Consider the following 18,672-nt stretch of genomic DNA (forward strand, 5'->3'; position numbering starts at 1 on the left):
ACCCTTAAAACACCAAGTGATCTTGATTGACTACAAACTCTCATCAGGAGATGGTTTTAGTATGTCTTTGAAGCAAGACTCCCCCCTCCTCTTGACCCCTCACCACGTCAACCCTGAGTGTTCAACCTTGTTTTATAGACGTCAGTATACGACGTACTGTGTAATCTTTGACCTTCTCCCTTCCCTTCCAAGCCACGACCTGACTGTTTATATGTTCGTGTTGCTATCAGTTTGGACCAGAAGTCATGAATCTTTCCTTGACCTTAACCTCACTGTGGGTCAGCTTAAGGAAGAATCTGGATCTGCTGACGGGTAAGCACTAAATTATGTGAAAAGTAATAACACTTAACCCTCAAGTCCACAGATAAAGTAAGTGGGAAAAAAAAACTGAATATGATAGCAGTTGTAAATTATTTAGGGAATAGCTATAAGGTAAGTTTATATTTAACCAAAGTTTAGAAAAGCAGGTGAAAGACAGTGGGAAGGGGAGGACTCATTGAAACTCCCTTTAACTCACGTACCGCCATATTTTTACTTTGTCCTCTAGGCTTGGTTAAATAATCGTGTATTTTACGTCTTAAAAAACATATGAACATGTATTAGTAACTTAAATATTTAATGATATACAGATTATTATGTTAGCATTATGTGCTTCTTCAATTAATGAAGAAACTTTAAGAAGCACATTTTACATATGCTATTTCTTATAACCGTTTCTTCCAGATGGAACATGCCAGATATTTGGGGTAACCCCTTTCTTTGTATTGTCCACATTTTCTTCCTAAATAATACGAAGCACCTACTTAAATTACTTTTGGCAAATAAAATAACCAGCTTGGCATTGAGGTTTATAAGGTACTTCTGGAATATCTAAAATACTGAAGATACTGCACCTCTCAAGTTTGCTGCCCTGTGGACAGGCTGTGCTCCATTGGGTATCCCAGCAGCTGGATCAGTGCTCAGCACGGCCCTGCTCCATGAGCATGCCGAGCACAGAGGGAGGTGTCTCTGTAGAAGGAGAGTGGCCAACAGGAGACGTGAACTCTGTGACCAGACATCATATTAGGTGCTGTGCTCGCAAGGGCGGGATCACCGAGTGTGCTGGCTGATTCGAGTAGACCTTTGTGACCCTCAGCGGGTCAGGAGTACTGTAAAGGTGCCTGGAGGAGAATGTGTGTATGTGGGGGGGGGGGGGGGGAGGTGGTTTTGCTTGGGATTTGATGTAAAAGCCCCAGCTGCTCACCTTTGGAAAAATTCCAGTCCTATCCAGAGAGTCACCTGCCAGGGATATTGCGGAAGCAGGACCTTGCTGGGCAAGCATTTTACTTCTTCAGTAAAAGCGTGCTGAAGTTCTGACCTGTGCCAGGCACCCCTCTTCAGCTGAGAATCCTTGGGGGAACAGAAGGGACACAGATAGCGTGATTCTGCAATTTACATTGTAATGTGCACACTTTTGTCCATCAAATAGTATAACTTCTCTACTGTGTCTTCACTTCTGTGGTCTTAGCTGCTGGGATCTCATCACTGGTACCTGGTGATTTCAATCTGGATTTCCCCACTTATGTTCTAACATATGATCTTACTTACTTAATAATTAGGTCTTTTGTATATTTTCTCTCTCTGTCTCCCCTTACCACCCCCAACCCCGGCCACACACACACACACACACACACACTGACGAGCATAACAAGGGCAGGTATCTTATCTTTCTTGTTTTCCTTACGATTGTCTCCTAAGCACCTAGACAGAGCGTCAGTTACCAAAGCTTCAGTAAATGTTTGCGGAATGTGTGTTCACACTGGATTTGTTTGAACACTCTCACTTACGAATCCTGTTGGAGTCCCGAGAGGGGACCTGTCTCTCAAAGCCTCAGTCCTGGAGTGTCTTGGGTGGGTGAGTTTGCTTCCACTTTTTCTCTGGGGTGACTGAGATGGTCCCCCGCATTCTTCACAGCCCTGCCCCCTCCCCTGTGCTGGGGCAGAGCCACTGTGCCCACAGTCATGATCTGTGGCTCCTGGCTTTCTCCACAGTCACGACAGCAGCACCATTAAGCATCACACCTGCTTTCTCAGTGGACTTGAGGGTAGTTTTTCCTCTTCAGGGAAGTCACCTGATGTCCTTGCTGGGTAGGAAACACGTCCGAGGCTTCGGGAACTTGGCGCTGGCCCCCGGGCTGTGGTTGTAGCCTGTTTTTGAGTGGCTGTCTCCCAGGCAGCTGTGATGACTGCTCTAAAGCCCGCTCAGGGAGAAGGGAAACCTGTCACCCTGTATTTGGACAGGTAGCACCACGCAGGGATCGTTGGCTGTGCAGAGTTGCGCATCTGTGGTGACAGATGTTGGGCTGTTATTTAGTAACTTAGATTTGTTTTCCTCTGTGCACAAGCCATCTCCAGAGCCTGAGTGCTTGCACCGGCCACCACAGAGAGCTGATCAGTAGGTGGGGTGTTTCCAGGTGCCCAGGGTGTTTCACTGAAACACTGGGGCAGGACAGAAAGAACCCTCTCCACCCCTCCCCTGGATCCGTGGCTGTTAGTTTTTAATGAATGTCAGTATATATACCACCATCCATTCAGAAAGATGGGTCAAGTGCATCGTTGACACTGTGGTAGCCACTGGGGGCACAGAGATGGACAAAGCCAGATCCCTACTTGGATAGAAGCATCCTAGTGACAGAACCAGACTGTAAACAAGCAAACAAGTAACGGCATCAGATAGCAATGGAAGAACTGGTTGGGGCGGAGGGAGGGGGGGTTGGGGGGGAGCAGGGACTTTGGGCCGGGCTCTTGGAGGAGGCATTTCTGAGGAGGGGACAGTTGCTCTGAGACCAAAGCCAGGAGAAGACATGGGTAGGGGTAGAAGATGAGCACGAGATGGAGGGGTGCCCAGGTGAGAAAGATCTTGGGATTCGAGATCAAGGGCCATTTATTCACTCTACAAGTGTACTTACTGAGCAACTGCCCTGGGCCAAATGCCGGTGTGGGATAGAGTGGTGGGCAAAACAAGGTCTCTCCTTCATGGAACTTTTGTGAAATTGGGGATGGCAGGCAGGGGTTGGGCTGTGCTGGGGCTGGAGTGCTCTTTTGCATGGGGTGCTCAGAAGAGGTCTCTAGTAGGATAGCACATGGTCAGAGACCTAAAAGAAGGGGCACAGGAAAGCAAGGAGGCCGGAGGGCCATGGTGCTGCAGCAGGTTAGTTGGGGCAAGGAGCCATGGTAAGGACCTTGGCTTTGACTCTGACAGGAGCGGACAGGGTTCTGAGCAGAGAAGGGACATGGGCCGTGATATGCCAGCTACGGAGTTAAGAATAGACGGTGGGACACAGAAGTACAGAGACCGGTAGGAGGAGGCAGTGGCCACAGTCCACGGCAGAGAAGATGCATCTTAGACCAGGGCAATGGCAAGAGATGGTCAGTGTGGAAGCACCAACAGGAGTGGCAGAGGCAGATTGGGATGGCCGGGAAGGGGGAAGAGACAGGTCGTGGGGCAAGGCAGAGGGCGGGCATAGCCAGATCACACAGACGGTGGAGCCACAGTGAGGAATTCGGATGCTGTTCTAGGTGTTAGAAACTCAATAGAGACTTGGGACAGGTGATGGCATGGCATGGTGACAATATTAGCAACAGCGGCTAACATTTATTGAGCACTTTTTGTGGACCAGTCCTTATAACAGCCCTGCAAGGGCCAGTTTCGTTGTTATATACCCATTTTATAAAGGAGGAAACTGAGGGACATAGAGATTAGATAACTTGCCCAATATCACGCATTTGGTTTTGTCTAAACTTAATGAAACGATGTGTGTCCTGGGTATGTATTTTATTGTTCCTGTTGGGAAGTTACCACATCTTTGGGCAACCATACCCACACCTAAGGGGGTGAGGAGCATTTTGGTGATTAATAGGAAATGTTTGGGAGTGGGGCCAAAGATAACTGAGGTGTCACAATCTCACTAAATCTGTGTCTATTCTGTGACTCACTCCCCTTTCCAGGGCCCCACAGAAATGATCATGGGTACATGGAAAGCATCATCATGGTCACAGAAAAAAATACACCGAAAACTTGTAAAGAACCACAGACCTGCATAGGAGCTCTCTGCATAGGAGCTCTCACACAATGGCCAGAAGGTCTGAGACAAGTTAAAAAAAAAAAAAAAAAAAAATCATTGTGGATTCTGGGCTGCAGCCACCAGAAGGTGTGGGTAATCTCTTTATAAAGCTTGGCATCATTTCTGTAAGACTTGTTTATTTTGCTCTGAGCCTGTTATCTTGACATTTTTGCCTTTGAAGAGGTTATAGAATTATTGTGATTTAATCACTGACCAAGTATTCCACAAGATTCATTTGCTATCTCCAAATTATTTTCTTGTTTTTTTGGCTGTCAGTCCCTGGGCGAAGGTTGGGGGAGGGGCCTCCTCAGGGGAGAGAACGTGGTAGAAATGAATGTTTACCTAAGGAGAGTACTGAGGGCTTCTATTACGGTTTCCAGGCGCCTGGCGGAGAGCGTGTAGGAACATGAACTCCCGCTCGCCAGCCCTGTTGAGCAGGGTGGGATTATGGAGAGATGGTGGTGTTAATGCTAGCATTTTCTGGAAAGGTAGTGGACTCCCCAAGCCCCTTGCCCTGTGAGATTTTGAAGCCCTGTTTGTTTTGGGAGAGTTGAGAGGGGACCAGATCATAGCTCTAACCATCTTGCCTCTGGAGTAAATTTATATCTCAATTCACCAGAAGACAGCTCTGGTATGAGTGCAACAAGAATGGTTTTATTCCTTTCTTCCCTTCCTGCACTCTGTTCCTTTTTAATTCTTGCATTAAAACCATTCCTAGTAAATTAGAACCTGTTCTTGTGTTCAGACCTTGTTTTTAAGAAGGGTGTTGAGTCTAAAACAAGGGATCGCCTCTCATTTTTCATGGTGATGTCTGAGTTTCCTAAGGGATGGGTATTTGAGCAGGGCTGCTCCCTTTGCAAGAACCGCCCCCCCCCCTCCTGGGACGTGGTAAGAGATGCTGTGCAAGGCGGGGAGCCATGCAAAAGGGATTAGACTTGAGGGGACTTTTGCTAACACACAGCATATTGATTGTCGATTTGTTTTGTTCAGAAATCTGGGAAGTAATATTGAATTAAAGTTGTGGGGCGCCTGGGTGGCTCAGTCGGTTAAGCGTCTGACTTTGGCTGAGGTCATGATCTGATGGTCCATGAGTTCGAGCCCCGCATCAGGCTCTGTGCTGACAGCTAAGAGCCTGGAACCTATTTCAGCTTCTGTGTCTCCCTCTCTACCCCTCGCATGCTCACGCTGTCTGTCTGTCTCAAAAATAAATAAACATTAAAAAAAAAAAAAAGAATTAAAGTTGTATCTTACCTCCTAAGGTTTCTAGCATAGATGTAAAAACTTTGAGTATGGCAATACCAAATTAAACGTGGATGATCAAGAAATGCCACCCCTTTCTTTAGAACTTGGTTGCCGCCACCCCGTTAATGTGGCAATCTATAGATCCGCTGTTAGCCCCCGTTTTACCAACAAGGAAGAACCTTTGATTTTCACTTTTTATCATTTTTTTTTCTTAAATGATAGGGAAGTGCAAGATACCGAGTGTGACTAAGCAGATGGGAATTCCTTTAATAACACGCTGGGTGTGTTAGCATTAGAACGGCTGCTGACAGAGCCCTGCAAAATGCCCTCTGCCTGTTTGGGTAGCAGATCTGGAGACCAAGAGAAGCCGCAACATGACTTCCCAAGAGAAGGCCAACTCGGTGATAATATCCGAGGGATTCTCTTTGTCTCCATTGTTTTCCCTCTGTCTTGGAAAATACAGACGTAAATCCAGTCCCGGTTGCTGCAGCTGCTGGGGCAAAGCAGGCTTTTTATGAATGAGGTCCAGGAGGGGGGAGGAGAGGGCTTGAGTTACACCAGCAGTTGGGTAATGCATTTCATTCACTCCCAGCCATCCAGCCCAGGCTTTATTTTAAAGGATATCGTTCATTTTCGGCGATTCACGTTAGACTGTTTTCCCCTGCGCAACTGGCAGTAAATTAGAACACTAAGCATGTGTGTGTGTTAATTTTGTTTTTCTTTCAGTGTTTGAGTGTTTGCTCATTTAGTTGGGGGGAAATGGTAGGAGAGGTGAACTGAGAGAAGGGAAGAAATGGCTGTGTCATCCCTGGGAGACTTAGTTATGTGTCTGTCCCTGTGCCCCACTATGAGTAGGCAGGTGGGGTCCCTCTGCCCCGTCTGGGAGCCATCCGAGTGTAGTGATGGGGTGACTTCTACCTGGGGTCTGCCCAGGTCTCCGTGTGCCAGCCCCCCTGTCCTGCTCCCATCCTGCTCCCAGTGGGTGGCTCTTTATTTGTGGCACTTGGAGCTCCATTGTTGTGGTACCAAAACCTGAATTGGAAGCTGTGTGGCCACCCTGCCCCCCCTCCCCCCACTGCCACTGCTTCCTGCTGGGGGCAGAACGAAGAGGGCAGGCATTGTCTTGGGCATAAATGAAGTTCTATCAAAACAAACACCCAGAGAGGGGGGTGGCATGGGTTACAGCTGCCTGTGTGAGCCTGGACAGAGGGCCTCATTCCTCACAAAGAGCGCTTTAAGGGCTGGATCAGGCCTTTACTTGGTGACCATCCTGTGCACAGAGAGCAAACCACCCCACACTTAATGCAAAGCAAACCCCAAACTAACTGACAGTCTATGCCACCCTTGAAATGATTCCCCAAATTGGAAATGCCAAGTGTATGTTCTTGAGCATATTTTGGGGGAAGAGAAATAGCCCTGAGGCCTCAGAGGTGTATGCAGAGGGTATAATTCTGTTTTAAAGCTGTGCTGTCAGTGAGGTTAAGCTCACTCTCCTCCAAGGTGGACCCTGAGAATAGACTCGGAGAGGATTAAACTGTTTGGTTCGGGGGGCGCCTGGGTGGCTCAGTCGGTTAAGCGTCCGACTTGGGCTCAGGTCATGATCTCACGGTTCATGGGTTCGAGCCCCTCATCAGGCTCTGTGCTGACGGCTCAGAGCCTGCAGCCTGTTTCGGATTCTGTGCCTCCCTCTCTCTCTGCCCCTCCCCCGCTTGCGCTCTGTCTCTCTCTCTCTCCTTCAAAAACAAACATTGAAAAAAAAATTAAATGGTTTGCTTTGGTTTTTTTGTTTTGCTCCAGCTTTTAGATAGGACTGCTTCCTCTGTTGCTAGCAGCAACCAGGTACCTTAAGACACCTACTGGCCTGATGTCACAAACAAACATTATCCAGAGACCCTGAGCACCTTTTGCTCTCCACGTTTTGATGTCATATAAACACACCTGGTAATGACCCCAAAGCACCATTTCCCAGTACTGGTGTAGAAACTCACACTGCATACCAAAATCCTCTTCCTGGTCCCCTGGTTTCCCTCTCGTGTGGGTGTTGTGCGTCCTGTTAGCACAGTGTGGCTTCTCCCCAAACTGTGCACCCCTGGGGGGTAATAGGTGTGGGCAATACGAGCCAGGTTTTCTTACCATAAAAGGGAAGGTGGGACGGGTTGCTGGTCATTTCATTGCAACTACACCAGAGGAAGGTTTGAGAGGGAATATGTTGAGGACTTGATAGAAGTAGCTAGTCTTGGGTCCTAATTGTCATGTCTCTTGCTTTGGCAAATCGCCAACCCAGTGTCGCTGTGCCCAGCCTCCTGAGGGTCTGAAGTAAAGCAGTGATGGCCTCTGCCCTGGAGTCCAGTTGGGGGCCCTGATTAAAAAAAGATGAGGCTGAGCTGTGGCAGGGTGTGGCTGGCAGTTCTAAGACAGGATTCTGGCCTTCGCCTAATTGCTAACAATGGCAGGTCACTTAAGCCCACAGTCTAGGCTGTGACTTCAAGACTTAAGGAAGGAGAAAGAATGGAGAAGGTTTGCGGTGAGAAATAAAAAGAAGAAACAGGAGAGAATGGCCATAGAAGAAGAGGGAGCAAAACCACTCTGAAAGAGGTATTTCTTTATGTTAGGAGGTTGAGGTGGTACTGTGTGACTGGGTCCAAAACTATTTTAGTAGAAGGAGCTGGACAGCCCAGCGGTTAAGCTGTCTGTAGAGGCAGGAATGGGGGGCTCCTCTTTCTGAAAGACAGCCAGAAGGTTTGGGCTTTGTTTTGTTTGGCCTGGGGCCGGGGGATGGCCAGAGTGAGATCAAGAGAGCCAGAACTGTCCAGATCGAGAAGCGTTTCAGAGATGCTTTGACCAACAGCAACTGTGTGGAGCAAAGTATGCAGGCTTTGAACTTAGCTCCTTAAAAGAAAAGTCTCTAGAGGTACCTGGGTGGCTCAGTGGGTTCAGCATCCGACTTCGACTCAGGTCATGATCTCACGGTTTGTGAGTTCGAGCCCCGCGTCAGGCTCTGTGCTGACGGCTCAGAGCCTGGAGCCTGCTTCGGATTTTGTGTCTCCCTCTCTCTCCCTGCCCCTCCCCTCCCCCCTTAAAAGTAAACATTAAAAAAACGTTTGAAAAAGATGAGTCTCACTTGCGCGCACAAATTCACATTTAAATAATGCCTCCTATCATGGCTGCAGTCTTTCTGTACGTGCACACATCTGCATGTGCATTTTATTTGTCTAGCATCATTGAAACAAGTTTTTTTTGCCTGAGTTGATTGCCCACGTAACTGAAGCTCACTTTCTCACAATGCAAGATACTTACATTTTTCTCTCGGTTGTTATTGGTTGAAGGCGCCTAGGGCAGTATTAGGAAACCTGTTGCCTCACAATCTGTTGTCATGTGGGGTTCTGATTTTCCTTAAATTAAATGGCCTTAGACATGCATGTTTATATTGGATTCCTTTTTCTGTAGTGTCCCTATGTTTAGGGATTGTAAATTCTGATCTTAGGCGCTCTCTCAGCAAAATAGATAACTCTGAATTTTTGTAAATGATTTTCCATGAAGCTCAAAAGGCTTTTGAGATTGCTTTAATGTTGGCATCAGGTTCCAAGTATTTCATGGTTGAGATACTAGAATTCTGTCCATCAGATACATGGAGCGTTACTATAAACACATACTCGGGTATGAATTCCAAATGGGAAAGATTTCTCCGTAATGGTTTTCAATTTTGAACTACTTCTGTTTATATCATTGTATTTTTTCCCTCGTGTTTGTGGTCAGACCCCCTAAGAATTTTGGTTTCTTTATCTTACTTTTTGTACACATGATTCCTTATGTTCTTTTCTGGACAGAAATTGTGCTACCTAAAAAATGAAAAGTAAATGTAACATTTTATTGGTAATTGTTTCCATTTGGGGTTGACACCGAACTAATGATTTTTTAATTGTAGCTGACTTTGAAACACAGTGAAAAAAGTGGCTTCCTGCTGTTTTGTTTTGTTTCTGTTAAAGCTGGATTCAGTAAGTTGAAGTTAATTAAAAGTGTATAGATCCCAATAATGCATTTATATTCCATAGTCATGAGTTAACCAAGCAGTGCTCATGTATAATAGCTGGATGCGATGAAGGAACACCCGAGCTAATGAATAGTCAGTTTTATATATTTATTACATCATTATTTATTTAGAGGACTAAAAAAAAAAAAACCAAAAACCCTTTTCTCTGTAGTGCTAACATGCCATGAAATGTGTAGTTGAGGCATTGTCACGCCATTTTGCAAGGTAATCTTCCATTTTGGAATAGTGTGACACATAACCAGTCCTCTAAGGGCTGGCTTGGGACTACATTTAGGGGCCACAGGTGAAAGGGAAGAAGTAAACACATGCCTTTTCTTTTTAAAGGAAGGATAGTAGCTTGCTTGTTGGTTTAGCGCTGACTATGGAGAATGAAGGATACACTCCAGGGTGAGTCAAGAAGTAAAGAAGGGGTGGGGTGTGAGGTGCACACAGAGCACGTGTGCGGACACGATTGTGAGTGAGGGAGAAGAGTACTCAGGCCATTCTAGATCCTCAAAAAAGTCCTTACTCCTCTGTGTGAAGTTACGGGAACTGGAGAGGATTTTTACAAGAAACAGTAGATTCTCACGGTGAGAAAATACAGGAAAAGTTATTCACCAGAGTTTGAAATAATCATTATATTCAAGAATCTTTCCTCTTGGGGTGGCTTTTTATTTATGGTTTGAATTTCGATGACTCATGATTTTAACTCATGAGGCATCTGTGGAGCATTGCAGGGGCATCTATCTCACAGACATGTGGGTTAAAATTTTAATTTGAAGCTATTCCCCCATTTTAACTTAACACTGCCCGAGTTGGCAAGCTAAGTGAAAAGCTAGAAGAAATTCATATAGGCCTAGCTCCCCCACCCCCTCCAAAAGCTGGTTTTCACTTTGGATGAAATGTTTCTCATTTTTCACGGACCTAATGTTTCTCCAGGATTGTTTTCCCCGAAGCATGTTCTCATTCACCCCTGCATTTGGGCATAGCAACAAGATTGGGCTTACAAATGGCACGCTGCATTTTTTTTTTTTAATTTTTTTTTTCAATGTTTATTTATTTTTGGGACAGAGAGAGACAGAGCATGAACGGGGGAGGGGCAGAGAGAGAGGGAGACACAGAATCGGAAACAGGCTCCAGGCTCTGAGCCATCAGCCCAGAGCCCGACACGGGGCTCGAACTCACGGACCGCGAGATCATGACCTGGCTGAAGTCGGACGCTTAACCGACTGCGCCACCCGGGTGCCCCATTGCACGCTGCATTTTAATGTGCTTTTGTGCTCATCCTTTCCCAAAGGTGCTGCTGTGTTGATATGGTATCTTTGCGTGTGTGTGATTCAAGGCACTTGGGACCTGTCCACCCTCACCCCCAGCAGCCTTGGCAATGTATACAGCCTTTCTTGTATGTTTTAGTAGTCCTCTTAAGTGTTAGCAACCTATGATAATGCTGGGAGGGTCAGAAGAAAGTATGTATTTGGGTTGGCTTGTTGAAAGCAATGAAACCTTTAATCTTGGCCCTTAAAAGAAACTCTAAAATACTAAAGTAGCTCTGATAAGTTGTCATCATAAGTTGTTTTTCGGTGTGTGAATTAACATAAAGGAGTCCCCATTCCCTTTTCTTTCTGGTTGGTGGGCTTTGTAACCAAGACCATTTCTAAGAGTCGTGTCAGCTTGTCAGGGAAGACAAATGCCTTTTTGGTCCTTTACCTTAGAAAAAGCACCCACCTGGGGCGCCTGGGTGGCGCAGTCGGTTAAGCGTCCGACTTCAGCCAGGGCACGATCTCGCGGTCCGTGAGTTCGAGCCCCGCGTCAGGCTCTGGGCTGATGGCTCGGAGCCTGGAGCCTGTTTCCGATTCTGTGTCTCCCTCTCTCTCTGCCCCTCCCCTGTTCATGCTCTGTCTCTCTCTGTCCCAAAAAAAAATAAAAAACGTTGAAAAAAAAATTAAAAAAAAAAAAGAAAAAGCACCCACCGTGAGCTTCCCACAGACCTTCCCTCAGTAGATGTGGGACAGAATATGTTAGATGGGGGCACCCGGCAGGCTGTGGGTGTGTGTCTGTGAGAAGCTAGCGTGAACATGGGCCCACACATGTTCCCATCCACTCCCTGGGTCCTATCTGTCTCAAGTTTCTTTTTTAATGTTTATTTTTATTTATTTTGAGAGAGAGAGAGAGAGCAGGGGAGGGACCGGGGCAGGGGGGAGAGAGAGAGAGAGAGAGAATGAATCCCAAGCAGTCTGCACACTGCCAGCACAGAGCCCGATGCGGGGCTCAAACTCACAAACCATGAGATTATGACCTGAGCTGAAACCAAGAGTCCGATGCTTAACCGACTGAGTCACCCAGGCGCCACTGTTTCAAGTTTCTGGGTGAGTCTTTGTCTCAAATTTTTCTGTTTTTGGTGAACTAATCAGGAACACTGTAGGGAGGGCTGGGATGGGTTAGCACAGGGATTTAGTGAGGCCACCTGTCCAGATTTGTCTCATGTGTCAGAGAAAGGTGCAGAAAGAGTCACATGTCCTCCATTAGCCCTCCTTACGCCCCTGCCACCAGATCGCCGGGCTCCAGGGAAGAATGCCACCCTGCCGCCCCTGACCAGCCCTCCTTGTGTGGGGCACGTCATTCAGGGAGCTCTCGAAGGAGACTTTTTTCCTGTTGTTTTGCCACACGACTTTCATAGCTAGTACCTGAGCACTCCAGGATAAGACACAATCTCTTCCCTCCCCTCTGCCTTCTTCTGTTTGCAGAGTTTGAGGCTAGCTTGGAAGGGAAGTGGGAGAAGGGGTTGCAGGAGGAAGAGCTAGAAGCAAAAGCGATGCTTCTGTTAGAGGTGTGAGCAGGTAAGAATTTAGCTGCAATACCACGTGCTTCTGCTACACCCACGTAGGATGGGCCAAGTTCTGTGTGAGGTCCATGCCAACTCAGGGACACCGGCAGGGGCCCAGCCCACGCCCCAGCTCACCATGTGCCACGTCTGCTGGTGTCTTCTGGCTTGGGATGGCTCCCCTCCCTTACTCTTCATCTGTTTCCTGAGAGGAGCTTTAAAAAAATGAAAAATTCTGGATAAATGATAGGAGCCTCTCTATATGATTGGCATGTGTGGGAATAAACACCTTCTAATAGGTGTTAGCAGAACTCCTATGGAAGTTCTCTCGCGGTGTTTTCAGCGCTGTGAACAGAAAAGCCGACTCCCTGGGACGTCCCTTTTCTCAGTTCTTTGTCTGGATAGCAAAGCCAGGAATGGTACTTTGCCCAGAAAAATCCATTCTGGCATTAGTAAGAGATAGCCAAGCATGTATATTTACCAGTATAGGCCAGACATCCACAAGATGTTGGATATTGACATAAGAATTTGGGGGGCGCCTGGGTGACTTAGTCAGTTAAGCATCCGACTTCAGCTCGGGTCATGATCTCGTGGTTCATGGGCTCAAGCCCGGCATCAGGCTCTGTGCTGACAGTGCAGAGCCTCCTTCATATCCTCTGTCCCCTGCTCTCTCTACTTCTCCCCCGCCCCCCGCCCACCTTTTTCCCCTCTCAAAAATAAAGAAACATTAAAAAAATTCTTTAAAAAAAAAGAATACTAGGGCACAACTGACTCTAGACCTGACATGATGGGTAATATCACACAGGCTGAAAATTTTTATAACATCTACTGTGCTGTGTTCTCTAGACATTGATGTCAGAGCTTCCTTGTGTCCCCCCACCTCCCACCCTCCCAATACAGCCTTCTTCGGCTCAACTGCCCTATGCCTGGCTCGCAGTTGCTCAATAAGTGCTTTGTTAGCTGTAGCTTTGGCGGGATTTTTATAAATCTAAATAACTTGGAGGTAGCTGTCACATTTTTAGCAGCTGAACACATACTGATCATAAAACTTAGATTCTTCCAAGCAGGGCGTTGGATGCAGGATGTATGAACAGATGAACCACATCATGTGATACATTTTTTGTCTCTCAGAACTTCCCTTTGCCTGCATGTACCATACAAGGCCTGGGCTGCTTTCTAGAGACTTTCCTTGTACAACATTGTGCACTAGATGTACTCCTTTGTGATATCTGAGACATTTTGGTTGTATGGAGCTTGTTTGAGTTACATTTAGATTATTCCCAGGGTAGGTTCAGATGTGAATGCATTCTCTGAGATAAGGCGGGGGCTGGAAGCATCAACTGTTGCCAGATGGGCTCTGTCCAGATTCTACCACTTACTGGCTCAGATCTGTGCCTCTGTTTCTCACTGTGTAAGATGGCATCGATAGTGGTGCCCACCTGGAAGGGATGGTTGTGTTTGAATGAACGAATTCACCTGTGGAGTTTCAGTGGTGCCTGGACGTAGTAAAATGCCACCTGGATAAGTATAAGCCTTCTTTGCTTTTGTGAACATGGTCAGTAATTAACGCGTGCACTCTCCCTTTGCCTTTTTTCTTTCATCCCAGCAGTGGAACTTTCTGTCAAACAAAAGAAAGCCTCTATGTTTCACACAGTTGTCTGTTTAGGGGAAACAGTGGCAGCTGTAGCTAAACAGTAACTTTCCTTGCAAACTGATACTTGTAAATTTCATCAGCATATCTGGTCCACAAGCTCTCACTCTAGACATTCATTGCCTTGGAGTCGGAAAACTCTTTGAGAGCAGCTCCAATGGACACAACTTTTGCATAGTTGCAGAGTTGAGGTATGGCTTCTGTATGGTAAAGAAACTGTGACACAAAGTTACCAAATATCTGCTGTTCACTAAAAGGTTGGCAGCTTGGCATGGGAAAGGAATGATGTTGGAGTATTCCAGTGCGGTTGGGAGCTTAAAAGATAAAGTCACCTTTGTTGATATAAGATCTATTAATATTAAAAAGAAGTGCCTGAGTGGCTCAGTCATTTGAGCATCCAACTCGTGATTTCAGCTCAGGTCATGATCCCACAGTTTGTGAGTTCAAGCCCTGCATGGGATGCTCTCCCCTCCCCTCCCCTCCCCTCCCTTCCCCTCCCCTCCCCTCCCCTCCCCTCCCCTCCCCTCCCCTCCCCTCCCCTCTCCCTCTCCCTCTCCCTCTCAAAATATATAAATAAATCTATTAATATTAAAAATAATTTTCAAATAATAAGATATCAGGCTTTGGTTAGCCATCAAATTAAATACCTACCACTAAATAGCCTTTCACTAATTCTGAAACCTGAAGTTCAAAGATATCCATTTTTCTTTTCAGTAGGTTTATCTCCCTCAAAAATATGTTTCCACCTTTGGGATGAATTGCAAATAATCATTTTGCTTTGATTTTTAATATTTCCAACACAGCGGTTTTGCATTGGAAGGACAATGACTATGAGAATAGTTGGTTAGCCCTGTGGGATTGCTGCATGTACCCTGTGTCCCCAACAACACACAGGAGCCGGGAGAGCAGATGAGTTTAATATCCATCTATTGAGATCACACTGTAGGCCATTACAGTTTCTGGTGCCGGAGATCATGATGAGGAACATGACATGAACTTCACCTCTAGTCTGTGCGGGGATGGGAGAAATATATTCCTGAAAGATTCCTTTTAGACAAGTAAGGAAGAGGCTGTCAAGACGTCCACCTGCCCTGAATGTTGCAGTCTGACAAGGTGCTAGGCACGTACGGGGATGGAAGAAGCCTCAGGGCAGCACAGGGATTCGTGGCCGGGCCAACAGCAAGCACATCAGGGTCCAGGGAGGCCTGAGGACCTCCAGCTGTAAGCTTGGATTAGCCTTTTCCAGGGCAACAGAGATCCGACTCCCTTAGCTCAGGGTCTTAGGAACCGGAAGGGCTAGATTCTGCTAAGGTAAGTGTGGGAGAGGAGCAGTGTGTGGTCAGTGTAAGGTCAGTGTGGTAAGTGTGAGGTCAGTGTGAGCTCTGCTGCTTCCCAGGCCCTGCTGGCTGGAGAGGTTTGCCTGATGCCAAGGCTTTGGGCATTGGGAGCGTTGCCTGGCCTGCAGGGCAAGAAACGTGAACCACCGCAGTGAGCTGGCAGTGAATTAGCAGACTCCTTAGCTGACATTTCCCCCCCCCCCCCCATTCTGTGTTTTTATAACGCCACTGAGTAGACACCAGATTATAAATCCTGTGCAAATAGTCTTAGAGTTTCTGGATTCAACCCCAGAGGAGACCAGTTTGGGTTTTGAGGAATACTTAAAGGAAATGTTTGTTTGGTTCCATTCTCCAATGTAAAGTGCTACCCAAGATGCAGGAGCGTCCACAGCCATCAGTGAGTGCCTGCAGTGGACACACTGCTTGGGAGGGAAGTGGTTCCAGCAGACTTCCTACCCTCTGTCCTAGTTGCTAAAATTGGGTTTCCCATGTGTTTTGTTAATGTAATGAAAACCACCACCCCTCCCATGGCACCTAATAGAGGGAAAGACAGTTGTGCACAAGAGTGGCATAGGGCTTGGTGTGAGCTTGGTAGAGTTGCTCTATCCTGAGGGACAGGAGACTGACCCAAACAGATCCTTTGGGGCATTTTGGATGAACTAAGTGAAGAGAGATCGTGAGAGCCACTTTTATGGTTTGAATGAAGGTTGATACACATCCCAGCCTTGGTAGATGGGCCTCGGATATCCAACCTTATGGTATAAGGCGCAGTGGGGGGAAGGCAGGTTTCTTCCTTGCATCCTGAGTGGTCACTGTTGTCTGCAGCAGCCGTTCTGGTGGTTTGCTTAATGTCTGCATTATATCAATCCTGCATCACAGCGCGGTCCTTCACACGATCGCTGTGCCTCGTGAAGCTAGTACTCATATGTTTTAGATGAGCTCCCCCATCCCACCTCCAAAGTAAAACCTTGCTGTTTTAAGGAGAAAAGTCAACATTGTTTATTTTAGTCTCTTTGGTTAAATTAATATTGGGGAAACAATATTTACTGAATGTTCATGCTTGTATACAGCCACCCCTTTATATCCTACTTACAGGGAGCAACCCTTGTAAAATCAAAAATTCTAAATGATTTTCTTAAATTTAATTCAAGGATTGGCATACTATAGCCCACACTGTCAAATCTGGTCCACCACACCTGTTTTTGTCAGTGAAGTTTTATTGAAACACAATCACATTCATTATCTTACATATTGTTCGTGGTTGCTTTCTCAGTTATAATAGCAGAGGCGAGTAGTTGGGACGCAGCATGGTTTACAAATCTTTTTACAGAAAAAGTTTACTGAACACCATATTTGGCAAGTGAAAAGCAAAAGATTCTCCTAATACACCTCCATACCCAAGAAACCCTTCATCTTACAATGGAACTTGTTCCATTTTCAGGCACCTTATGAGGGTTGGAAAATTCTTCCCTTACAGAAACAAACAAAACCTTACTTCCTCATGACCTGATATATGTTGGTTCTATTTGTATCTTATGACCCATAAAAAATAAGTCCAATATCTTTTCAAGATAATTGCTTTTTTGAATATGTGAGGACATCTTTCTGTACTCTGAATTAAACCCTCTAGATTAAACATTTCCAGTTATTTTATATATTTTTTTAACTTCATAATACTTAGTCTCTATTGGATAGATTCTAGTTTAACAACTCTCTAAACCACGTGAGAATTAAAAAGTCATTTTGGGGGCGCCTGGGTGGCGCAGTCGGTTAAGCGTCCGGCTTCAGCCAGGTCACGATCTCGCGGTCCGTGAGTTCAAGCCCCACGTCAGGCTCTGGGCTGATGGCTCGGAGCCTGGAGCCTGTTTCCGATTCTGTGTCTCCCTCTCTCTCTGCCCCTCCCCCGTTCATGCTCTGTCTCTCTCTGTCCCAAAAATAAATAAAAACGTTGAAAAAAAATTAAAAAAAAAAAGTCATTTTGGAGGAAATCAGTAGAAATCAGACCAGGACTGTTTACTGCCCTTATTTTGGATGCCATGGCCCTTGGGATGTAGCTGAAGACTGTGTCATCTTGCTTGGACACTTCCTACCCTGCTGACTTGTTGACATGAGCCAATGGAGCATTTTGACTCTCTGACCCTTTCAGCTGTTAGCCCTGTCACCCCTCATCATGGCTGCCTTGTCGTTGTTTATAAAGTGTTTCAAAACTTTGTTGTGTAATATTTGGACCCTCTTTCCAAACTTGATCTTTTTATATCTGATATTCTCCAACGAATTTGTCTTTGAATTTCATATGTGTGTTATCTAGGTCTCTCTTTGAGGCATTGTCCTTGGCCTTTCCACTGGCTGACACCGGGCTGACCCCAAATGAGTTGCCTTCACATGTATCATGCAGTCTACTATTGTTGACAGGTGACCAGGTAATCATTCTATTACCTTAAGTCCCTAGACCCACTTGACTTCTTTTACGCTGTTCTAACCTTCGGCTGAAAAACTGTGGTTTAAGTGGCATTTCTTTTTTTTTTTTTAATTTTTTTTTTTAATGTTTATTTCTTTTTGAGACAATGCAAGAGACAGAGTGCAAGCAGCGGAGGGGCAGACAGAGGGAGACACAGAATCCGAAGCAAGCTCCAGGCTCTGAGCTGTCAGCCCAGAGCTGGACGCGGGGCTCAAACTCACGAACCGTGAGGTCATGACCTGAGCTGAAGTCAGATGCTCAACCGACTGAGCCACTCAGGTGCCCCATTAAGTGGCATTTCTAATAGTGCTAGTCAATTGGGAGTTCTATTTAGATATTCTCATCATCCCCCTTGACTTGAGTAAGGATTATTACTTGGGAACATGAAAGTTTTGACCTGATTGACTTATGCTACCTTTGTGTATTAATCATGCCTCTTTACTTTCGTAATTCTGATGCTTTGACATCTTGGGTCCTTATGACTCTGGAGAGACTACCCCTTCCAGAAACAGCCAATTTCTAGAGTTAGTAAATGAGCATACCTTCCATATAAACCCATGCTTCTACCTACCCATCTTGGGTAGGGCTCTCACACTCAGGAGCAATATTCCTCCAGGGCCAGGGGCCAAACAGTAACAGATAGCTCCCACAGCCCCAGAGCCCATATTCAACTCTGGCCAATCCTAAACCTGCTTACCCTGCCTCACCTGTTTCTTTCTGTGGAACCCACAATAAATCTCTTGCTTACATTTTCCTCTCCTTCCTCTGCCTCCTGACTGGCCCTGGTGCTTCTCCACGTGACCCTGCATGGTGTGGCCCGGCACAAACACTCCATTTGGGAACTGTAACCCTGTTTTTCTGGTGACTGTCCTCCCCTGATCTGTTGGTCTCACCATACCTGAATAACAATAAACCTCACGTTATAGGGTTGAGATTGTCACATGTTGAAAAATGCAAGGGGATGAGGTCAGTTTACTGGATGCAGAGCAACTCCATCTATTCCTTTTGTCTGAGCCCTGAGACTTTGGAAA

At 46.2% G+C, this 18,672-nt stretch overlaps 1 protein-coding gene across 4 annotated transcripts in view; it reads left to right on the forward strand.

Moving 5' to 3' along the window:
- The window catches only part of IGF1R (insulin like growth factor 1 receptor), a 310,288-nt gene that overhangs the window by 143,860 nt on the left and 147,756 nt on the right, over positions 1–18,672 (forward strand). For 3 of the 4 annotated variants that reach the window (XM_086711442.1, XM_086711441.1, XM_086711443.1), the window contains exon 2: positions 193–312. The exons of the other annotated variant lie outside the window; for it this stretch is intronic. In XM_086711442.1, coding sequence (XP_086567568.1) covers positions 246–312 — 67 coding nt within the window. In that variant the 5' untranslated portion in view covers positions 193–245. The remainder of the gene's footprint in view (positions 1–192; positions 313–18,672) is intronic. 4 annotated transcript variants of the gene reach the window in all.

Source organism: Puma concolor, chromosome B3, assembly GCF_028749965.1.
Source record: "Puma concolor isolate L17-30 chromosome B3, mPumCon1.1.hap2, whole genome shotgun sequence".
In the NCBI taxonomy this organism is placed as follows: domain Eukaryota; kingdom Metazoa; phylum Chordata; class Mammalia; order Carnivora; family Felidae; genus Puma; species Puma concolor.